The following is a 23,309-nucleotide window of genomic DNA, read 5'->3' as shown; positions in this document are numbered from 1 at the left end:
TTTATTGCTTACTCTGCACGAATGCCAGCTTCTACCTTTGGGCTCTCCAGGGGAATTCTGTGGGCCTGCCATGCCCCATTCCCTTCCTGCCAGTGTAATTACCCCCAGTCTCTCATAGAATTCCTGAAATCATTGCTTTCTGGGTTAATCAGATTATTTGCCAGCATGTGAACACATTTACTCATCTATTTGTTCGTCGTTTATATTTCCTTCTCCCATTCCCTCCCCCAACCCAGGCCACTTCTCAGATGCCTTTAATGTGTATCTCTTTGTCTCTGTGCTTTTGCAGTATGTGTACTCTTTTGTATGCATCTATGTTTAATTTATCTAAATTATGCCATGTTGTGGATATCATTCTGTTTGACATTTTTCACTAAGCACTACATGGATTTTTTTTTAACTTTTCATTTGGGAATGTTACAATAATATACAAAGGTAGAATAGTATAACCCCTATAAGTCGGTATCAACAATTGTCAGTGAGTTTACAACCAGTCTCGTTTCATCTTTGTACCACCCACTTCCCACTTCCCACCTTCCTGCATCATGAAACAAATCCCAGATGACAACTCCATTTCATCCAGAAATATTTCAATATGTGCAATATATGTAAAAAATACTCTTTTTAACATATAGTGCCATTATTTTAACTAAAAACTTTTAAATAATAATTTGCTAATAACGAATCAGTGTTTAAATTTTCAATTATTTCATAAACATTTAACAGTTTGAACAGTTTCCACATTAGGGCCACACATTGCAATTGGTTCAAAGTGCCTTAGAATCTGTAGGTTTCCTTGACGTGGCTCTTTGTTTCTTATAATTTAGTTGTTGAGGAGCCAGCACTTTTATTCCCAACATCTGGATTTTGTTGATTTCCTCATTGTATAGTTTGACATGTTCCCCTCTCCTTTATGTTTCCTGTAAAGTATGTTGTGATTCAGGTTTTATTTTTGCTTTTGTTTTTGTTTTACAAGACGACTTCATAAGTGATGTTGCTTCCTTTCATCAGGAGGCATATAATATCTGGACAACTCTCATTTTGTGATGTTAGCATTCTGTTTCAAGATGCACCCCTGCTGCTGTGTGTACACCTAGTTCTTTGTACTCCATGGTATTAATCTATCACATTTCATCTACTTATTCTCATTGTGTACCCAGATTGCCTCCAATTTATTGTTACCACAAACACTACTGCAGTGACATCCTTATGCACATCACCATAGACCTGAAAATTTCTTTGGAAAATAGACCCTGTAACATGATTGCTAGGTCATAAAATAGTCTAAGCTTAATTTGTCAAGCACTGCCAGATTGTAATGATGTGATCATAGCACACAGTAGCCACCTGCCTCAGCCTCCTGATTAACTGGGATTACAGGTGCACACCACTATACCTGGCTAATTTTTAAATATTTTTATAGAGTTGAGGTCTCACTGTCTTGCTCAGGCTGATCTCGAACTCCTGCCCTCAAGTGATTCTCCTACCTCGGTCTCCCAAAGTGCTGAGATTACAGGCATGAGCCACCATACCTGACCAGAGCTTTTTTTAAACTACCTACTCATTTCATGAAATAATATTGGTTATCTGTATAATAAACATTGAGAATTTTAAGCAATATGAACAAAATATTATTCTTATAAAAATAAAAAATTTCAAGAAGCGAGCCAGGTGCAGTGTCTCATGCCTGTAATCCCAGCACTTTGGGAGGCCGAGGTGGGTGGATCACCTGAGGTCAGGAGTTCGAGGCCAGCCTGGCCAACATGGCGAAACCCTGTGTCTACTAAAAATACAAAAATTAGCTGGGTGTGCTGGCAGGTGCCTGTAATTCCAGCTCTTTGGGAGGCTGAGGCAGGAGAAGCACTTGAACCTGGGAGGCGGAGGTTGCAGTGAGCCGAGATCACACCGTTGTGCTCCAGCCTGGGCGACAAGAGTAGAACTCCATCTTAAAAAAAAAAAAATTCAAGAAGCTTGAATGTATTAACTGATAGATTTTTTCTTTTATAAAGCTTGCCACTTTGAGCTTCTTAAAGAATATATATATATATATACACATACATACACATATTGTATATATTATATATAGTTACTCATATGTATATATACATATATATGTATATGTGTATATATATATGTATATATTTTTTAACTTTTGGGCTCGGGGTACGTGTGCAGATTTGTTACATGCGTAAATTGCACGTCATGGGGGTTTGGTGTACAGATTATTTTGTCACCCAGATAATAAGCATAGTATCCAATAGGTAGTTTTTCTGTCCTCACCCTCCTCCCACCCTGCACCCTCAAGTTGGTCCCAGTGTCTGTTGTTCCCTTCTTTGTGTCCATATGTACTTGATGTTTAGCTCCCACTTATAAGTGAGAACATGTGGTATTTGCTTTTCTGTTCCTGTGTTAGTTTTCTTAGGATAATGGCCTCCTGCTCCATCCATGTTGCTGCAAAGGTTGTGATCTTCTTCTTTTTTATGTCTGTGGAGTATTCCATGGTGTATTTGTACCACGTTTTCTTTATCCAGTCTACCATTTATGGGCATTTAGGTTGATTCCACGTCTTTGCTATTGTGAATAGTGCTGCAGTGAATACACGCGTGCATGTGTCTTTATAGTAGAATGATTTATATTCCTTTGGGTATATACCCAATAATGGATTGCTGGGTCAAATGGTAATTCTCTTTTAAGTTCTTTTAGAAATTGCCAAACTGCCTTCCATGGTGGCTGAACCAATTTACATTGCAACCAGCAGTGTATATGCATTTCCTTTTCTCTGCTACCTTCCCAGCACGTTTTTTTTTTTTTTTTTTGAGTTTTTAATGCCGTTCTGCAGATATTTCCTGATTCTGGTGTTCCAGTTTCCAAATGACATACATTTTTCATGACTAAGTTTATTCTAGATTTTTAATTTGTTACAATGTTTCCTTTTATTTCTCATTCACAGCAATTTTCGATTTTTGATGATTGCTTTAGCATATGCCATACCACTTGGTGTATTTGCTGGCTGGTCTGGAGTTCTGGACTTAATTTTAACACCAGCGCATGTCAGCCAAGTAAGTATTTTATTTCTTTACATGTTGTAGGTATTTTCGTTCATTTAATTTATAAATACTGGTTACATGTTCTTGGTTTTAGCTTCAAGGACTGGGTAAAACATTGTCCTATACATTGTTGCAAAAGCAAGATCTTTATGGAATAGGTAAAAAATAATGTTGATTTTCCTCCTTGATTTTGACAATAGTTGTGAATTTCACATTTCTCTGGGCATTATTAATGATACTACTGGCTTTTTAAAAAAGGAAGGAAATCTTAGTTTTGTTGACTCCATTCTTTATCCTTGCTTCATACCTTATAAAGATTAAGATCCTATCATCAAATATATAGCTATTTCTTCATCTAGTTTCTGACTTTCTCTCTGGGCTCCAAATAAGGGTATTTCATTTCTTTAAAAATAACCATGTCACCTATATGCTTGATGCCATCCATTCCTTCTCTTTGCTTCCAGATAGCATGGTAGAAAGGAGGAGAGAGAAATTTGGAGAGGTAAATAGAAAAAAACACACTGCTGTGATATTCTATTTTACGCGTAAAAAAAAAAAAAACAATTTGTCTATTCTGCTTTTGGTGAACATTTGGATTGTTAACCATTTTTGACAGTCACAAACAATGCTATATTAACACTCTCATGCATGTCTCTATCCACCTCTATACACAATTCTACTGGATACATATCTAGGAATGGAACTGCTGGGTATAGTATATGCTACTTTGGTAGATGATGCCAAAATTCTCCAAAGTGGTGGTATCCATGTGTAATCCTACCAGCAAAAATTTCTCGTCATCCCACGTCATTTGCCACTTGTGTGATATTAGTCTTTTTCACTTTAGACATGCTGATAGCTGTGCAGTTGTGTGCCATCATAGTGACTTCTGTGGTGTTTCAGTGCGAATTGGATATTTTGAATATCTTTTTCTTGTGACATACTAGTTTGAGTCTGTTGCCCACTATTGGGCTGCCTTTTTCTTACCGATAGGTAAAGAAGAGAGCTGTGCAGAAGGAGGCTCCCCAGAGGACTGTGGGGGACTCCAGTAATCTTTGGCTGAGAAATGGGCTGCACATATAAAGGGCAAAGCTACTAGAGGCTTAACAGAGAGAGTGGTATGAGTTGAAAGCAGAACAAAGGTAGAAGACGTCAAGATTGTCTTGGGAGTTCTGGCCCAGCCAGAATGGTAACACCTCATTCACACTTGTTAACCAGAATAGCCCAACTGTAGAATCAAGGACCATGCCCTAGATAGAGGAAGCCTTACTCTAGTTTAGACCCATCATAAACAAAGACAAAAATCTGAAGAGGAGAGAATTTGGAGATCTATCCTTTTAAAGCACAAAATGAGGCCTACACATGCTCAAGGTGATCAAGCAATAATTGAACTGCCTGCTAGAACAAAAGTCAACCGTCTTAGAAAAGATAAAAGAATCTAGAATCTCTTTATTGTATCATCCACAACATACAGTGTACAATTTTTTTTTTTTTTTTGATGGAGTCTCTCTCTGTCGCCCAGGCTGGAGTGCAGTGGTGTGATCTTGGCTCACTGCAAGCTCTGACTCCCGGGTTCACGCCATTCTTCTGCCTCAGCCTCCCGAGTAGCTGGGACTGCAGGTGCCTGCCACGCCCGGCTAATTTTTTTGTATTTTTAGTAGAGACGGGGTTTCACTGTGTTAGCCAGGATGGTCTCAATCTCCTGACGTCGTGATCCGCCCACCTCAGCCTCCCAAAGTGCTGAGATTACAGACGTGAGCCACTGCACCCGGCCCAGTATACAATTAAAAAAAAAAAAAAGCATTAGACATGTAAAGAAACAGGAAAGTATGACCCCTATTTGGCTGGGTGCGGTGGTCTTAAATATAAATAAATAAAATTTAAAAAATTAAAAAAGCAATCATTAGGAACCAACTCTTAGATACTCTAGATGTTGGATTTAGCAGACTGAGGCTGTAATGCAGAAAAGAGAAAGATAAATCTTTGCTTGCTCCAAGTTCATAAATATGTTATCTTGTACAACTGTGTCATCCTGTATAGTAGCTACTAGCCACATTCAAAATAAACTTCAAACTTAATTGAAATTTAAACCAATTGAAATGAAATAAAAGTAAAAAATCACTTCCTTAGTTGCAGTAGTACTTTTCAAGTGCGGGATAGCCACATGAGACTAGCAGCTACCATTTTGCATGGTGTAGATAGAGAGCATTTCTGTCATCAAAGAAAGTTCTATTGGACAGTGCTGTTCTAGAGCTTTGTTTTTTTACCTGTCACATTTACCTAGAATTTAAACCTAGAATTGATTTTGTACTTATTATAAGATAGGCGTTGTTTCTTTTTTCCCCATAGATATTTGTTAACCTAATATCAGTGTTTGAAAAGATCATTTTTTTTCTTCACTGCCCTCTATTCATCTTTGTTGTAAGCAAGTCTCCTTATATACACGGGTGTATTTCTAGACTTTATTCCTTTAGTCTGTCTGTCCCTGCACCAATACCAAATTGTGTTATTTATACTAGTGTTATAAATAAGTACTAGTTTTGATATTTAGTAAATTTCTCCCTTTATTGGGATTTCTGTTAGAGTTTTTATATCTACAGATCATTTTCAAAATTAACTCCTTTATAATATTTGAGTTTTCTGAACCATGATCATTATATTTCTCCCTGTTTACTTAGGTCCCAGTGTCTCTGAATGATGCTTTACAATTTTCAGCAAAGATGCCTTCTATGTGTTTGTTAGCTTTATTCTCAGGTATTTGATACTTTTTGAAGCTATTGAAATTAGCAGCTTTTAAAATTTTTATTTTATTTTTCTTATTTTTAAAATTGATATGTAATTGTTGTATGTATTTGGGGGGATATATAATATTTTGATACCTGTACACAGTGTATAATGATCAAATTGGTAAGAGTGCTATCCACCTCAAACATTTATTTTTTCTTTGTGTTGGGAACCTTACAACTCTTCTCTTCTAGCTATTTTGAAATATACAATAAGTTATTGTTAACTGTAATTCCCTACTGTACTATCAAGTACTAGAACTCACTCTTTCTATCTAACTGTATTTTTGTACCCCTTAACCAACTTCTCTTCATCCTCCCACCTTTCTTCATCAGCAGCTGGTAACTATCATTCTACATTCTGCTTTCCTGAAATCCACCTTTTTAGTTCCCACATAGGAGTGAGAACATGCAATATTTGTCTTTCTATAGCTGGCTTATTTAACTTAACATGATTTCACTTAACATCCATGTTGCTGCAAATAACAGGATTTCATTCTTTTTTGTGACTGAATAATATTCCATTGTGTATCTATCTGATATTTTCTTGATGCATTCATCTGTTGATGACACTTGGGGTTGTTTCCAAACCTTGGCTATTGTGCTGCAATAAACATGGGAGTGCAGACTTCTTTTTTATATACTGATTTTATATATGGATTTTTATATACTGATTTCCTTTCTATTGGGTATATACCCAGAAATAGGATTGCTACATCATATGGTAGTTCTATTTTTCGTTTTCTACAGAACCTCTGCACTGTTTTCCATAATGGCTGTACTTCTTTAATTTCTACCAGCAGTGTCCGAGCACTCCCCCTTCTCTGTATCCTTGTCAGCATTTGTTACTTTTTGTCTTTTTGGTGATAGCTGTCCTAACTGGGGTGAGATGCTATTCGTTGTAGTTTTGATGTACATTTACCTGATTATTAGTGATGTTGAACATTTCTTTTTGTATATTTGTTGGCCATTGTATGTCTTCTTCTGAGAAATGTCTATTCAGGTCTTTTGCTCATTTTTTAATTGGATTGGTTTTTTCGCTGTTGGGTTGCCTGGGTTCCTTATAGATAGATAGTGGTTATTAATCCCTTGTTGGATGTATAGTTTGTGAATATTTCTCCCATTCTGTAAGTTGTCTCTTGCCTCTGTTGTTTCCTTTGCTGTTCAGAAGCCTTTTAGCTTTATGTAATCCAATTTGTCTGATTTTGCTTTTGTTGCCTGTGTTTTTGAGCCTGTACTCAAAAAATGTGTCCAGACCAGTGTCCTGTAGTGTTCCCCCAATGTTTTCTTTTAGTAGTTTCATAGTTTCAAGTCTTACATTGAACCCTTTTCCCTTTTAGAAAAAAAAAAGTGCAGCTCGCTGCCAGCACTCATTTAATTTTATATAAACATGCTCTTTGATGCTGAAGCAAATCTGACTGACTTTCAATATGAAAATATAAAAACTGTTCTTGGAGTTATTTCTAAATAGAACTAACATCAGAATCATCTGAATCATCAGAATCATCTATTTCAGAAAAATAGGATTCGTCAAATAAATCTCTAGCCAACGACTGTTTGAGAACGATGTTAACATCACACGTAGGAATGCTCCTTTTTCTAGGATTTGACATTTTCAGCAGTTGAGAATTACTATATTTTGTAAATGGAAATACCACTACTAAAAACAGAATGCTATAAGTAGAATGATGTCTTTTGTCTCCAAAGTTGATATACTAAGAGTGATGTGAAAATAGTCATAAAAGCAAGATAGTTCATGGCAAAGATATCTTGGGGTAAATGCTGCAGCTGCAAAAGTGCCTCTGGCGAGTATTCTCAGGGCAAACAGGAAAAGGATTAAATCTTTAATCCATTTTGAGTTGATTTTTTTTTTTTTTGAGACAGCATCTTGCTCTGTTGCCCAGGCTGGAGTGCAGTGGCAGAAGCATGGCTCACTGGAGCCTCAACTTCTTGGGTTTAAATGATCCTCCCACCTCAGCCACCCAAGTAGCTAGGGCTACAGGTGCACACCACCATGCCCAGCTAATTTTTTCAAGTTTTGTTGAGATGAAGTCTCTGTATTTCCCAGGCTGGTCTTGAACTCCTGAGCTCAAACAGTCCTTACACTTTGGCCTCCCAAAGTGTGGGCCATGTCGGGCCATCTTTGTGTTTTAATTGGAGTATTTAGTGCATTTATATTTAATACAATTACTGACAAGTTTGGGTTTAGACCTGCCATCTTACTATTGGTCTTTATTTTGTTCAGCCCTGTCTATTCTTTTTGTCCTCTTTCCTACCTTCTGGATTAAGTATTTTTTATTACTTTAATTTCCCCCCACTCTATTAGCTTGGCAGTTATAGACTATTCTACTATTTAATGATTACCCTAAAAAGTACAGAATGCACACTTATCAGATTAGAATTTTACATTTTCTAAGATAATCTAAGGTTTTTAGAACCCTTTAACTTCATTTAACCCTCTCCCATCTTTCGGGCTATTGCTGTCATATATTTTAACTGCACAAGACGTTGTTTACACAGTTGATATTCATTGACTCGAATTTATTTTCATGTTTACTCATTTTGTTCTTTATTTCTTTAATCTTCAGTCTTCAAATCTGTAATCATTTTTCTTCTATCAAAAGAGCACCCATTAGTGTTTTTGTTTGTTTATTGTACAGGTCTGTGGGTGACAAATTCTTTAGTTTGGGGTTTGTATTTTATTTTGTTGTTTGTTTTGGTCTAAAAATGTCTTCATTTTTAGAGTTTTTCTGTTGTTAGGCATAGAATTGTTGGTTGACAGTCATTGTCTTTTGGTTCTTTGAAAAAAGAATTCCATTTTCCTCTGGCTTCCATTTTTTTTGTTTTGTTTTTGTTTTTGTTTTTGTTTTTGTTTGAGACGATTTCCATTGTTTAAGAAGTTAGCTCTCAAATTTAAAAGCTGGCTGCTTTAAGATTTTCTGTTTATCATTGATTTCAGCAGTTTTGCTTTGATATGATATAACTAGGTGGCATTTTTTTCTGAATTTATTCTACTTGAGTTTTACACAACTTACTGAATGTTGTCTTGTTAGCTTGATGTCTCTCATTAATTTCTGAAAATTTCTAGTCAGTGTCTCGTCAAAGCTTGTGCTCTGTTTTTTCTAATTTCTTTTGGGTATTCTAACTATATACATTATACCTTTACACTGTATTCTCTATGTCTCTTTTGCCTTTCTTTTCTTCTCCCACCCACTTTTTTTTTGTTATGACATATTCTTTTTCCTTTCTGTGCTTCAGACTGGATATTTTAGCTATCTTTTCTTCCAACTCAACTATTTCAGTTTTCAACTCTGTCAAATATGCTATTAAATTCATCTATGAGTTACTTTAAATTTTATAAAATTTGTCTTTGGTTCTTTTTTTTTTTTTTGATATGGAGTCTTGCCCTGTCACCCAGGCTGGAGTGCAGCGGCATGATCAGCTCACTGCAACCTCTGCCTCCCGGGTTCAAGCAGTCCTCCTGCCTCAGCCTCCCCAGTAGCTGGGACTACAGGCACACACAACCATACCCAGCTCATTTTTGTATTTTCAGTAGAGATGGGGTTTCGCCATGTTAGCCAGTCTGGTCTCGAACTCTTGACCTCAGGTGATTCGCCTGCTTTGGCTTCCAAAGTGCTGGGATTAATGGTATGAGCCACCACGCCTGGCCTGTCTTTGGTTCTTTTTTATAGTTGACAGATTTCAGTAGAAATGCTTGGTCTTATTTTTTTTCTCTATTACAAATAGTTATTTCAAATTTATATCTCATAATTCCATTATCTTGGTCCCTTGTAGGTCTATTTATATGTTTGATATTTAGTAATTTAAAAAAATCTCTTTATGCATTCAGTTATTTTTTATTGAGTTCTAGCCATAGTACATGAAAAGCTGTGGAGATAATTTAAGTATCAAGATGATACTGTTTTCCTTCAGACAGAATTTATATTTTTTCTGGCAGGAGTCTGGGAATCACCTTAATCTAGTTTCAGAGCTTGAGATTACTTAAAGCTGGGCTTTAGTCCCTCAGGAGGCTGTTCTATTTCTAGTTCCTCCTACTCTTAGGTATAGCCCTTCAGAGTGCCCAGTTAAAACCCGGGGTTTTTACAAGGCCACCCCACAGCAGGCCCTAAACTCATATTTTTTCTTCTAGGTCAATGAGGCTGTCAATAACTTCTCAGTCCCTTAGCCACCTTGTCTGAAATTAGCAGACAACCCTAAAGGAAAATTGTCTCCAAATACCGTGCTTATCTCTTCAGATTATCTTCCCATCGTAGATCATGGTTTCAGAATTCTGGATTATTTTCTTAGCTCTCTGATGACTTCAGATAAAATTTTCCCCGGATTTTCTAGTTCTCAACCAGAATACTAATCTAAATTACCTAGTGTACGTGTCTTAGTCTGTTCAGACTTCCACAACAAAATACTTTAGACTGGGTAATTTATAAACCATAGAAATTTATTTCTCACAGTTCTGGAGGCTAGAAAGTCCAAGATCAAGGTGCCAACTCATTTATATCTGGTGAGGGCTCACTCTCTGCTGCCAAGATGGCACCTTCTTGCTGCATTCTCATGTGGCAAAGGGGCAAGGCAGTTCCCTTCAACCTCTTTTATAAGGGCACTCATCCCTTAATTACTTCCTAAAGGCCCCCACCTCTTAATATGATCACTTTAGGGATTAAGTTCCAACATATGAATTTGTGGGGGACACCAACATTCAGACCATAGCAGCACCTTTACTATAAGAAGAAAACCTTCCTTTAGTTTTCTGACCTGTTTTTCTGGATGGCAGGTATTCCAAGTATGCTCAGTTCTGTTAAGGAAAAGTGTAGCACCCATTTAAATGATATTGATTTTGATTGGGTATGGTGGCTCGTGCCTGTTATCCCAGCACTTTGGGAGGGTGAAGCAGGTGGATCACTTGAGCTCAGGAATTCGAGACCAGCCTGGGCAACATGGCAAAATCCTGTCTCCACCAAAAATACAAAAAATTAGCTGGGCGTGGTAGCACACGCCTGTAATCTCAGCTACTTGGGAGTCTGAGGTGAGAGGATCACTTGAGCCCAGGAGGTGGAGGCTGCAGTGAGCCAAGATCGCACCACTGTACTCCGGCCTGGGTGACAGAGTAAGGCCCCGTGTCACTCACACAAAAAATGATATTGATTTGGCAGATCTGTACTTCATGTTGTAAACCCTAAGAAGTCCTTCCAAGTATCTTTCTTGGTACAAACTGAGAGATACAGAGACCCTGAATCATATCAGTTATTAAATAAAGTAGAATTTAAAATTAAATGAAAGCAATTTTTTTAATTTGTAAGTTAAATATTGGGTAGAATTGTATTAACTAGGGCAAATGTCATGAACAAAGCAAGTAGAAAAGTACAAAATGTTCTGAAAGTACCACCATCAGTACAGCCAGATGTGCAGTGGTCCTTAACCTAGAGCATGACCCTACTCACCTAGAGGATAGAAGGAAGTGTTTGTGGGAGCCTAGTGGGCATTGGATTATAGATACCAAATGCGCTACAATGAGAGGAGTGGTCCTACAGAACAGAGAATTCTCTTGCCTCAAATGCCAATAGTATGAAAAACTATAGAGAGATAATTTAAGCTTCAGGATGTTATCTTTCTCCTGAGAGTCTTCATGTTTGCTTCTGGCAGCAAACACCAACAGAGCAAAAGACTCATATAAAGTTACTGTATCACTCAGAGTAGGCTATGCTCCTGGGAGAAGTAGACCTCTAAAATTCTGAGACTTAAGAAAAATCTGTCATTCACATTGCAATCTGGGACAGCGTGCGTAATCTAGGACAGTTGTCCACAGTTTGGACAGCTCTTTTGCTCACACTGATTTAAGAGACCGAGGCTGCTTCCATTTGTATTCTCTTCTGTCCCCTAGGACCTTGTCATTATATGCATGGGTGCAGCTGGGCAGCTACATCCAGATTGCAGCTGGCAGGAAGGGAGAGAAAGCATGGAGGAGGCATACACCTTCTTCCAAGTTCTAACCTGGAGGTGGCACACTTCACTTATGCTCACTTCCGTTGATGAGAACTGACACATGGTCACCTGTTCCAGCTAGGAAATGGGACATGTCATCTAGCTAAGTACCCAGGTAGAAGAAGAAATCGTTTGGTGGACAGCTGGCAATCCCTGTCACAAGTGTAATGAAAAATATGACTCGAAGGCTGGGCGCGGTGGCTCACGCCTGTAATCCCAGCACTTTGGGAGGCCAAGGTGGCAGATCACGAGGTCAGGAGATCAAGACCATCCTGGCTAACGTGGTGAAACCCCGTCTCTACTAAAAAAATACAAAAAATTAGCTGGGCGTGGTAGCAGGCGCCTGTAGTCCCAGCTACTCAGGAGGCTGAGGCAGGAGAATGGCGTGAACCCGGGAGGTGGAGCTTACAGTGAGCCAAGATCGTGCCACTGCACTCCAGCCTGGGCGACAGAGCAAGACTGTCTCAAAAAAAAAAAAAAAAGAAGGAAAGAAAAAAGAAAAATATGACTCGAAAAACAATAAAACGTAGAAGCTAGTTTGGACAATGCTCAAGTGCCAGGTCAAGTTTGGACTTTGTCCTGTAACCACAAGGAAAGCCAGTAACTATTTCCGAGCAGGGACACGGAATGCTTAGGATAATTATTCTGGCAACAGTGAGCAAAATAGATTGTGAAGACCATTTAAGAAGCTCTTACAGGGGTCAAGAAGTAAGAAGATAATAAAAGCAAGCACGATGGTCATGGGAAGGAGAAAGAGGAGGCAAGATGTACCAGTATTATTAGAGACATGAAATTTCATTCATAACAACTAACATGTATTGAGCACTTTACATTTATTAACTTATTTAACCCTCAGAAGAACTTTATTATCCCCATTCCACTAATGCAGGAACTGAGACCTAGAGTATGAGTTGGGACAGAAGCCAAGTCATAATAAGAGTTAAAGATACCGGAGTGATGAGGAACGTAGGCAGCATTCGTAGATTGCTGTGAAAAAATGTGGCCACACAAGCAGGAAAGAGACAAGATAGATGGAGAAGCCTCATCAGTTAGTAATAATAATAACAGCTAATGTTTATTGAGCACTTCCTATGTCCTGGCCACTTATCTGGGTACTGTATACAAATGATCTCATTTAATCCATTTTACAGGTAAAAAGACATAATTTGCCCAGAGTCACACAGTTAGTAAATGACAGGGCTGGAAATGTTTTCTCAAGAGGGGAACAAGCTATACGTTTGAAACCCAGCTCAACTTTTTCTCTATCTGCTCTCTTGCTCAGACCCACATTTCCCCCTGCCTTCCATCTCCTGATATATTTTTAGTTGTTGCCCCATGTTTTAGCATCTAATTATTACCTAGTAGTTTCCTATGTTGGTTATATTTTAACTTTTTCAGGCTGTGACTATCTTCCATCCTTCTCTTATTTTAAGAGTTCCTAGTCCAATATTAGGCATGTAGTACATACATGAAAAATATTTGTTTGACGACATTGATTATTTTGTTGACTTCAATATTCCAATAAAAAGTTAATTAAGGACATATTTTCTTAGATGTTTGTATACATTAGTTACACATGAATTATTTCATCCATTTAGCTATTAACATTGATTATAGAGGACTTTTTTTCATTCCTTTTATATTGCAATATGATCATCTTGTATTAAATGTGTCTGCTTCTTTCCTAACAGGTAGATGCTGGTTGGATTGGATTTTGGTCTATAGTTGGAGGCTGTGTTGTTGGAATAGCTATGGCAAGGTGAGAATGTTTTGTTAAACTTGTGAGTGGACAGAGGAAGGGGACAAAAAGCCTAAAGATAAATAAACATTACAATTCAGGGAAAAGTAAAACAAGCAAAGGTCAGAAAGGGGTACTTGTTCAGACTACAAGAAAATTCACATGCATTATATGGAGTTACTGCTAACAGGCCGGGCACGGCGGCTCACGCCTATAACCTATCGCTTTGGGAGGCCGAGGCAGGCAGATCACCTAAGGTCAGGAGTTCAAGACCAACCTGGCCAACATGGCAAAACCCTGTCTCTACTAAAAATACAAAATTAGCTGGGTGTGGTGATTAGCGCCTGTAGCCCCAGCTACCGGGTAGGCTGAGGCAGGAGAATTGCTTGAACCCCGGGAGGCAGAGGTTGCAGTGAGCTGTGATTGCACCCCTGCTCTCCAGCCTGGGCAATAGAGTGAGACTCCATCTCAAAAAAAAAAAAAAAGAATCTGCTGCTGTAAGAAAGTGTCTCTGGAGTAGTCCCTTCCTCAAGTGTTTTTTTTTTGGTGACTGGAAATGTATTTCCAGTGTAATTAAGCTGCCTCTTTCTGTATTACTGGAGAACAACATCTACAAATGGAGACCAAAAAAGGTAATATAATAATAAAGACAAATTAATAGACATGGAGACTAAAAGGGTTGAGAAGACATCATTTGTAAAAGTGTCAATAGAACTTTCCATGAACAGGCGGTGTCCTGATTAGCAGATATTATTTATTTATGGTCTTTTTTGGCAGGTATTTTCCTATGGTTACCCCTTTTTGATGCAAAATGTCTGTGAAGACTTTCAGTTTCATCACACTCTCTTTGATCATAACCTGTTACAACAACACATTGTTAGAATGAGTCAGAAGAAGGAAAAAGGTCCTGTTCGTTCTAAAAAAAAAAAAAAATAGGGAAAGAATTAAGTTGTTACTCTCTTAGGAAACTGCCTATAAAACTACTCTTGGTATTTCCAAAGAGATAATATTCATTCACTTCCCAAATCATTTTACTCTGCTCATAAACAAAATTAGGCAATCAACTTTACTATGAAAAGGAGAATCTATATATTTGGGAAGATCAAATAAGATCCATATATCACCTCAGTACCTAAATACTTGAATATAATTGATACGGGATAATGTTATACCTAGACTTCATTGTTCACATAGTGTTTCAGGGATATTGAAAGAATAAATTGACACTGTAATTTCTGAATCACTTTATTTGAAGTGTTAAGTTAGGAAAATATAAGAAAACTAAAAGCTAAAGAAGCAGAAGGGGAATATAGTATTTGTATGAAATCACTGATACTAAAAATACATTGACCTGTCTTGTTTTGACAAGAATCATACCTCATTTTTCTAGTTAAATCTCCAAGCCAATTATAGTGAGTCATTGATCACATCCTATTCTGAGCACCAAATTGGTCAAAGGGGGAACAATTATGTATCAAAAATGATGTCTCAAATGCTCCTTTCTCATTATTTTCCTTCTATACCCCTTAATTTCAACTAGATATAGATATAACTAAAGGGAAAAGTTAGAATGAGGACTTTTCTGCTTTTAATTTGTTGAAATGGAAGTTCTAAAAAAAATACTACCCTTACTCTGGGATCTGAAGTCAATTTCAGTTATCTCCTAGTCCTAAAATCAACTTTAAAATTACTCTCCTAACACCATTTTTTGGGATTCCTTAGGACAGCGCTACCTTGTAGACATACATGAGTGCTTTGGGTGATATTTCTGTAATTAAAGACCGCTATTAAAGATACTTCTTGGTCCTAATAATACACTTCAATGGTATCAGCCTATTCGAAAGGACTGGGTCTCCAAAAATAGCAGACTACAGCTGTCGGTTTATTCTTGTATGATCAGTTTCTGTGAAACTTTCTTGCAGTTCAACTCTGATTTGTACTAAAAACCTGTTTTATTCTCTTATACCTTGTCATCTCTGTATCTGACAAATAAGTTTATGCAGCATACCAAAATGTAAATCTGAAAACTGTTAGGTAAGCGTGGGATTAAAACAGTCTTTTGGATTTTCTTGAGGAACATTTTGTAAAGCTGTGGAAACTTTTTCAGCATACATAAGAATTTTCTGCTTGAGGACAAATTTAAGTCACTGGGCATAAGTGCATTCATTTTTCCCACCAAAAGATGGCATCAGCTCTCATAGGAAATCATTTTATTCTAGAAAACACAAACATGATTAATCATATCATGTCAAATAAGTACAAAACAGAAGATAGTATTCAAAGTTTTAAGAAGGACAGTCACGTAATTACAATAGAAATGTAAATCAACTTTAGAAATTTAAAAGTGAAGAGAATATAGTACATGTCGTATTCGAGATGGGATCAGCTATTCTACAACAGGAACAATTCTGAAGGACGGAATAAATTGTGCAGCCAGAGGATTGTGCCTGTACAATCAACAGTTAATCCACAGGTGAGGAAAAGCAGCTGGCAAGTGGAAATTTTTTTTGGTATAGCTAAATGATAAGCATCTCTACCAGATGCCCTTTAGTTTCACGAAAACTCAAACATTAAAACTTAAAATGCTATAAAAGTCCCAAGTTTAGAAGAATAATATTCACTATTCCAGATGCTGTGTATGTTTTGTTCTCAGGAAGTTTACAGTCTGGTAGGGAAGACAAAAAATAAATGCAAAAACAAGACAATTTCCAATAGAGAAAGTGCTATGAAGAAATAAAATAGAAAGTGGAGGTGTGATGGGGAAAGACTTCTTCACTGAGCCCAGAGGGCCTTGTTGAACTGAGACCTGAATGACCTGAGGGGTAAACAGGAGTAAGACATGTGAAGATCCGGGTGGTACCAGCATTCCAGGCAGACAGAACAAGTACGGAAGCTACATATTGCTGTGGTAAGCAACCATGGCATATATGAGAAACAGAAACATGGCCATCCAACTGGAGAACAGCAGGAAAAGAGAGAGCAGGGCCAGGCAGCAGGTCACATAGGACCTCAGAGGCTCTGGTGTAGGCATCTGTGTTTGTTCTCCAAGTGAGTTTGAATTTTGAGAGAGATCTTTGCAAGTTCATGTCAACAAATTAGCCTGATTTTCAAAACTAAGATATGTTCATTATAGAATGTTTGGAAAGTATAGAAAAATATAAAGAAAATGACAGTGGCACTTAAAAACTCAGAATCAACCGGGCATGGTGGCTCATCCCTGTAATACCAGCACTTGGAGAGGCTGAGGTGGGAGGATCCTTGAGCCCAGGAGTTCAAGACCAGTCTGGGCAACATAGAGAAACCCTATCTGTACAAAAAAAAAAATGATAATAATTAGCCCAGCTACTCAGCAGTTTGAGGTGGAAGGATTGCTTGAGCCTGGGAGGTTGAGGCTGCAGTGAGCCATGATCACATCACTACACTCCAGCCGGGCAATGGTGAGATCCTGTCTCTAAAAAAATAAAAATAAAAAAAATTAAGTAAACACTCAGAATATATCCTATAAATTATAGATCCTGAACAAAGATGCCATTTTTTGTGTTTTATAAGAGAGAAAAAAATTATCACAAAGTAACATCATACAAGAAAATTTGTTTTTAAAAAACACAGAAAACTGTCTTTTAAAAGAATACATGGAAAATTCCTCAAGTAGTTGTTAATGAAAGTGTGTCATTTGTTTAAATAGTATTTTTAAGTCCCACTAGAATTTATAGAGCATTTTTGTTTTTAGGTTTGCAGATTTTATCAGGGGTATGCTGAAACTAATTCTTCTCCTCCTGTTTTCTGGAGCTACACTGTCATCCACGTGGTTCACGCTGACCTGTTTGAACAGCATCACACACCTACCTTTAACCACAGGTAAGCATAGGCTATTTTTGAACTTTTAATAAATATTTTCATTCACAGAAGTGTACATAACTCTGACAGTAGGACTTCTTCTTGCTTTCTGTAAGTAATTGTTAAATATACAAAAAAGTTTCTCTTGTCCAGTCATCAAACCATTATCTTAAGAGTCTAAAAAATAACTAAAAATATCTTAATTGGTATTTTTCATATGGAAAAGAAGTATAATCTTTAGCATTAACACATAGAGCATGGAAATGCTTATATTTGTTTAAAATTCCTATCAGAACATAATACAAAGATTTTTATCTTGGTTATAGTCATTATATCACTGTTAAATAATAATAATAATTAACAAAGGCAAAAAACTATGGTATACTTCAGTAAAATTATTTGAACCAGCCCCTATAGGTTTATTTTACATTTAGTTTTATTCCATCATTAATACAAAGCAAAACTTATTGGAAATACCTGTTGAAAGTATATTACAGCCAGCTTACTTAGCTTATCTAATGGACCTGAAACATTTTTAGTTGCTGTTGTTTTTGTTGTCATTGTTAATATCATCAATTCAGAGTCTATTTTCTATTGCTGCTATAAAAGTTATGCAAATTTAGCAACATAAAACAACGGATATTTATTATCTTACATTTCTATAGAGTAGAAGTTCAACACAGGTCTCACCGGGCTAAAATCAAAATGTGAACAGACTCTAGGGAAGAATCTTTTTCCTTGCCTTTTCCAACTTCTAGAGGTCACCCACATTCCTTGTTTATGGCTCTGTCCTCTGCCTTCAGAGCCGGCAACCTTGGGTCAAGTCCTTTTCATGTTGCATTATCTGTGCCTTTCTTCCATTGTTACATCTGCTTCTGAACCCTTCCCTTCTGCCTTTCTCTTTCTTCCTCTTCCACTTTTAAGGATGCTTATGATTACATTGGACCCACCAAGATAATTTGGAAAAGTCTGTCAATTTTAAGGCCAGCTGATTAGCAACCTTAGTCCCACTTCAGCCTTAATCCCCTTTGTCTTATAAAATAACATATTCACAAATTCCAGAGATTGTCATGAATATCTTTAGGGGAGGGAGGGCATTACTCTGCCTACCATGGGATCTTTTAAAAATTACTATGACAGATTATTATTGGCTTATAAACCAGAGACTCTGTTATTGCTCCTTCCTTTCTTCCAGCAAAATATTACAATGCATATTTTATATTATTTGCAAGTAATATTCAGCCACCTTTTGCATTATATATTTAATTATAGGATTATTTGGTAGATTGTAAGATTGTAAGAGTCATTTATAACAAGCATTTATGTGAGTAGAAATAAATGAGAGTCTGAAAGTGACTCCATGGGGACCCATTGCCCAGTGGCATGTATGTTCCATGGGAATCTTTGAGAAGGCAGGTGTTTTTGGTCTACATTATATGTAAGGAATATCCCAATTTGGATCTCTATACTTTGTAATAAAAGAACCAGCAGTTTACACATCAGAGGCATCAAATCTTTCAAGTACAGCCATTTATTTGGGATTTTCTACCACTTTTACAGTGATAATAGGGCAAGGGGATAAGATTGCCCTATACTCAAAATTAGCAACCTCTGCACCAAGCCAGCCACCCTAGAGTGCCTCAGTAAGCTCACAAGGGCAGCACAGGGATCCGCAACATCTGTCAGATACTGGTTGAACCTCTAGTTCAGAGAAGTTCCTGGTTTCAGCATTAGATTCTGCTGCATTCTTTTTGATGACATCGTATCTTTGCAAAGTAATTTTTCTGGTGGTTGCTGTGATAAAAAGGAAGTACCACACAAAAATTAGTGTGGAACACAAAATGAGGGTGGGAGGTATCCAATCTGATTCCAAAACTTTTATAAGTCTTGCAGTGTGCATCAGTGCACACATCTCATCAATAAGTAATTGTGGTTCTTTAAGGATGAAATAAAAATATATTTCTTTGAGCTTATGGGTATTTTTTTAACAGCTACTAAATTGTTAGGACATATAATACATGTTATTAAATAGTTTGAACCAAATGATGTGATTAATGGGATTGTTAGCTGTTTCTTTTGGCCTTGGAACACTGCGAAAAAATTACTGAGACACTAGGAGTGCTAAGAACAAAGAAGGCTTGGAAATCCTTGTTCTACACCATCCTGCCAACAGTCCCTCTTCTCTGTACACATGCTTTGCCTGGAAAACCCAGTTGTCCAAAGTAATAATTAGATACAGAGTAAAATACTGTGCACGGTTGTACATGCTGGCATCCTACATTGGGGTTTTGAACAATTTTGGCAAGTATTCTCAGCCAGAGCCAGAATTTTTTAAAAATTTTATTCTGGTATAACTTCATAATTTAGCAGTTGTACGACATTCTGGTGGAACAGTCTTAGTTTACAGCTCTTCTTATGGCATTACATTCAAATTTTTTTTTTGTGATACTGTATGTCAAGTTAGCATCTGTGAGATTGTACAAGAACACAGTCATGAGTACATAAAGAACAGATTTCTTTCCCTTGAATTAAGTGTAGAATTTTTATTATAAGATAGTACATTCCATTAAATTTTATGTATTTTCAATTTAATGTGATAACAGCTTTATCTCTGGATGGAAGATTAAGAATGAATTTAATTTTTTAATCTCTTTTTTTTGGTCTGGATTTGTATGAGCATGTTTTAATTTTATAATCAGGGGAAAATGTATTTGAAAATTATACATCTTTTAAATCTTAAAATTGATGTGATTGACCCTAGTCAAGGCCATATTTTACCAGTCTGCTATTGAAAACAATTATGTTGGACAGAAAGGAAAGCAGAATTCTAAATTAAGTTAAGGCCAGAATTGAAAGATAGAGTTGATGTGGCCACCTTAACAACCACAGAATTTATAAGTTCTACTGTTGTTTTCAATTGCAAGTAAGTTTTTGAATGTCACTTAGATACTCTTGAAAGATATATTTTTACCTTACAAGCACACTGGGTTAAAGACCAGATTTGTCCACATTCCTTCTCTGAATTATAGCAGGTTTTTGTCTCTCTCCCCTAATACTACTTAATAGTTACTTGGGTATATATGTCTTCTCTTCCCTACCAGTCTGAAAATCTGGAGCATGGTTTTGTGCCAACTCCCACTGTGGAACCTAGCACAGGTCCTGAAGAAGGAGTGAATGAATGAATGAAGTATATGTTATCTCCATTTGAGCCACAGTAAACATTACTTGTTGCCAGTGGTAGTCAGCAATTGTGGTCACTCTTATTCAGCACTTGCTGTAGGAAGGTAGAAGGGCATGTTTTAAATGGAACAAGAGAATTTGAATAAATCTGTCACAGATACCCTTACAAGCCTTGTAAAAATCTGATCTAATTCCTTTTAAGTAAAAGAGGTTTCATGAAAGGAAACTTACTACAAAATCTAATTATAGACAAATCTATACCTTTAGGCTGGTATTTAAAGTCCATAATGGCAAATTCATGTTTCTTTTTTACTAGTCATTCCTGTTTTAATCAGGAAAATGGTCTTTTTCCTCTTTCCTAGCAAACTTAGAATCTCTTTTATGGCTTTTTATATATCAGAAGAATCTACATGAAATGTATTTGTAAATATATGTATTAATTTAAACTGTTTAATAAATGGAAAGCAAGTTAATTTTGTTCAACCCATGTGTTATAAGTGCTACTGCTGTCTCATTAAAACTTTGTCTTTTTTTTTGAGACAGTCTCACTCTGTCACCCAGACTGGAGTGCAGTGGTGCAATTTCAGCTCACTACAACTTCCATTTCCCAGGTTTAAGTGATTCTCATGCCTCAGCCTCCCAAGTAGCTGGGATTACAGAAGTGAGTCACCACGCCCAACCTCATTAAAACTAAAACTTTTATTGCAATCTTTCTGTAGTTCACTGATTGTGATATTATTGTTACCATCTCTACAGAAGAAAAACTGGGTCATTCCAGTCTATTCCAGAGCATACTGTTTTGATACATTTACTTGCTTACATACATTCTCTTGGAGGCTTTTCCTTAGGGAAACTCAGAATATTTAAAATTGCATTATGTCTTTATTAATTGAAGTATTTAGAATAGGGCAAATAAATAACCTCATGACTAGATAACACGAGTTTCAAAATCTAGAAGTTTATGCAATAAACAAAATTTTGAAAACACGTTATTCACCTTATCTGAGAACTAGATGTCTAGCAGCCCTGTTAGCCACAACTCACCAAGTCATTTTGTACTGAACAGATGAATGCTTTGAAAATGGCATTTTGAAAAATGTTAGCACTTTGTTGAGTTTACTGAAACAGTGTAATTTGACTGTTTGACAGAAGTTGCCTTGGGAGAGATTATCTAATTTCATCTAAAGTTACTAGAATGCTATGACAGTGATATCAGAAACATGCTGGATGGGGGAGTAAGGAAGGACAACTAGCTAGACAGAAGCCCCCAGTGAGTGATAGCTGACCACAAGGTGACTTCAAGTGTTATTTAAAGAAAGGAAACATACCCAGTTGTATTGAAAGGCATGCAACAGCTGGATCAGTGGCTTATGCCTATAAAACCAGCACTTTGGGAGGCCAAGGCCGTAGGATCACTTGAGGCCAGGAGTTTGAGATCAGCCTGAGCAACATAGTGAGGCCATGTCCCTACAGAAAATAAAAAAAATTACCAGATGTCATGGCATGTGCCTGTAATCTCAGCTATTCAGGGGGCTGAGGTGGGAGGATCACTGGAGCCTGGGAGTTCGAGGCTATAGTGAGCCATGACCACTGCACTCTAACCTGGATGACAGAGTGAGATCCTGTCTCTTAAAAAAAAAAAAAAAAGGCATTCAACATGTATAGCCTAGAGAGTAATCCTCTTACTATATTTTCATGTATTTTGCCTCTGTTCTTAACTACTCTTTTCAATTTTATGGACTAAAACTGACAAAGTCTTGTGCTTATGACAGACTACCCAAGAAAGCAAAAGTAGAATATGGATTAGAAGAAGAGAATGGATTTGTGAAAAATCTTAATGTAAGAATCATTAAATGCTGAGGAAGATCATATAATGTTTATCCATGGAGATTTTCAAGAAGAGAAATAAGTCTTCCAACAGATTCTGTGTTTCTTACAGTTAGAGGGCTTGACTAGGTATCAGTGAGTGTTCCATGATTTAATAGTACCTTGCAGCAAAATATGCCTCATCTTCTTTTGGAACCGCAGTTGCATATACTGCATATTTTAATCAGCAGTAGATTATGAAGGCCACAGCAGTCACTTTTTTTTAGGAAGAAATGTGATGCTGAGAGAAGAGGTACAGCTCAGTGATATAGAAATGTATATATCTGTGTGTGTACACACATACATGTGTATTCTATGTGTTCAGCACGCTCAAAACCTATGAAAAAACTATGTAGTTAGCAAACACTGTGAGTGTTTCTTCTGGCTGCTTATTGTTTCTCTTTATATGTGCCTTCATTTGCAAACGGCATATTTTCACTTTTTCAAGTTTAATTGGATTGTGAAATATTTGTAATAAAGAACTAATCTAATAATTCCCAGTTAACTTTCCTAACTTTATCGTGAAATAAAAGTTGAGTCAGTATGCACAATAATAAAAGTTTGTCCAGTAAAGTGTATTAATGTTATAAGCCTACCTTCAGGGAAGTTTCTTGATTCTACTCCTTAAGATAATTTATAATAAAAATCTGTTGTGTTATTTTATAATGCTACTTATTTCTTCATAAAACTGTAAACAAATCTTCTATTCTTTTCCACCAAGAAGCACCTACAAGTTTTTTGTTTTTTTGTTTTTCTTCTGAAACAGTCTCACTCTGTTGTCCAAACTGGAGTGCACTGGTGCGACCTTGGCTCACGGCACCCTCAACCTCCCAGGCTGATGCTATCCTCCCACCTCAGACT

At 36.9% G+C, this 23,309-nt stretch overlaps 1 protein-coding gene across 1 annotated transcript in view; it reads left to right on the top strand.

Moving 5' to 3' along the window:
* The window catches only part of SLC49A4 (solute carrier family 49 member 4), an 81,799-nt gene that overhangs the window by 44,879 nt on the left and 13,611 nt on the right, over positions 1-23,309 (top strand). Inside the window, exons 5-7 of the mRNA XM_032150014.2 lie at positions 2,951-3,059; positions 13,519-13,586; positions 17,296-17,423. Coding sequence (XP_032005905.1) covers positions 2,951-3,059; positions 13,519-13,586; positions 17,296-17,423 — 305 coding nt within the window. The remainder of the gene's footprint in view (positions 1-2,950; positions 3,060-13,518; positions 13,587-17,295; positions 17,424-23,309) is intronic.

The sequence above is a fragment of the Hylobates moloch genome, unplaced genomic scaffold (assembly GCF_009828535.3).
Source record: "Hylobates moloch isolate HMO894 unplaced genomic scaffold, HMol_V3 SCAFFOLD_4, whole genome shotgun sequence".
NCBI classification, from domain to species: Eukaryota; Metazoa; Chordata; class Mammalia; order Primates; family Hylobatidae; genus Hylobates; species Hylobates moloch.
The sequence above is the reverse complement of the archived record's forward strand: the minus strand, read 5'-3'. Positions and strand labels throughout refer to the sequence as shown.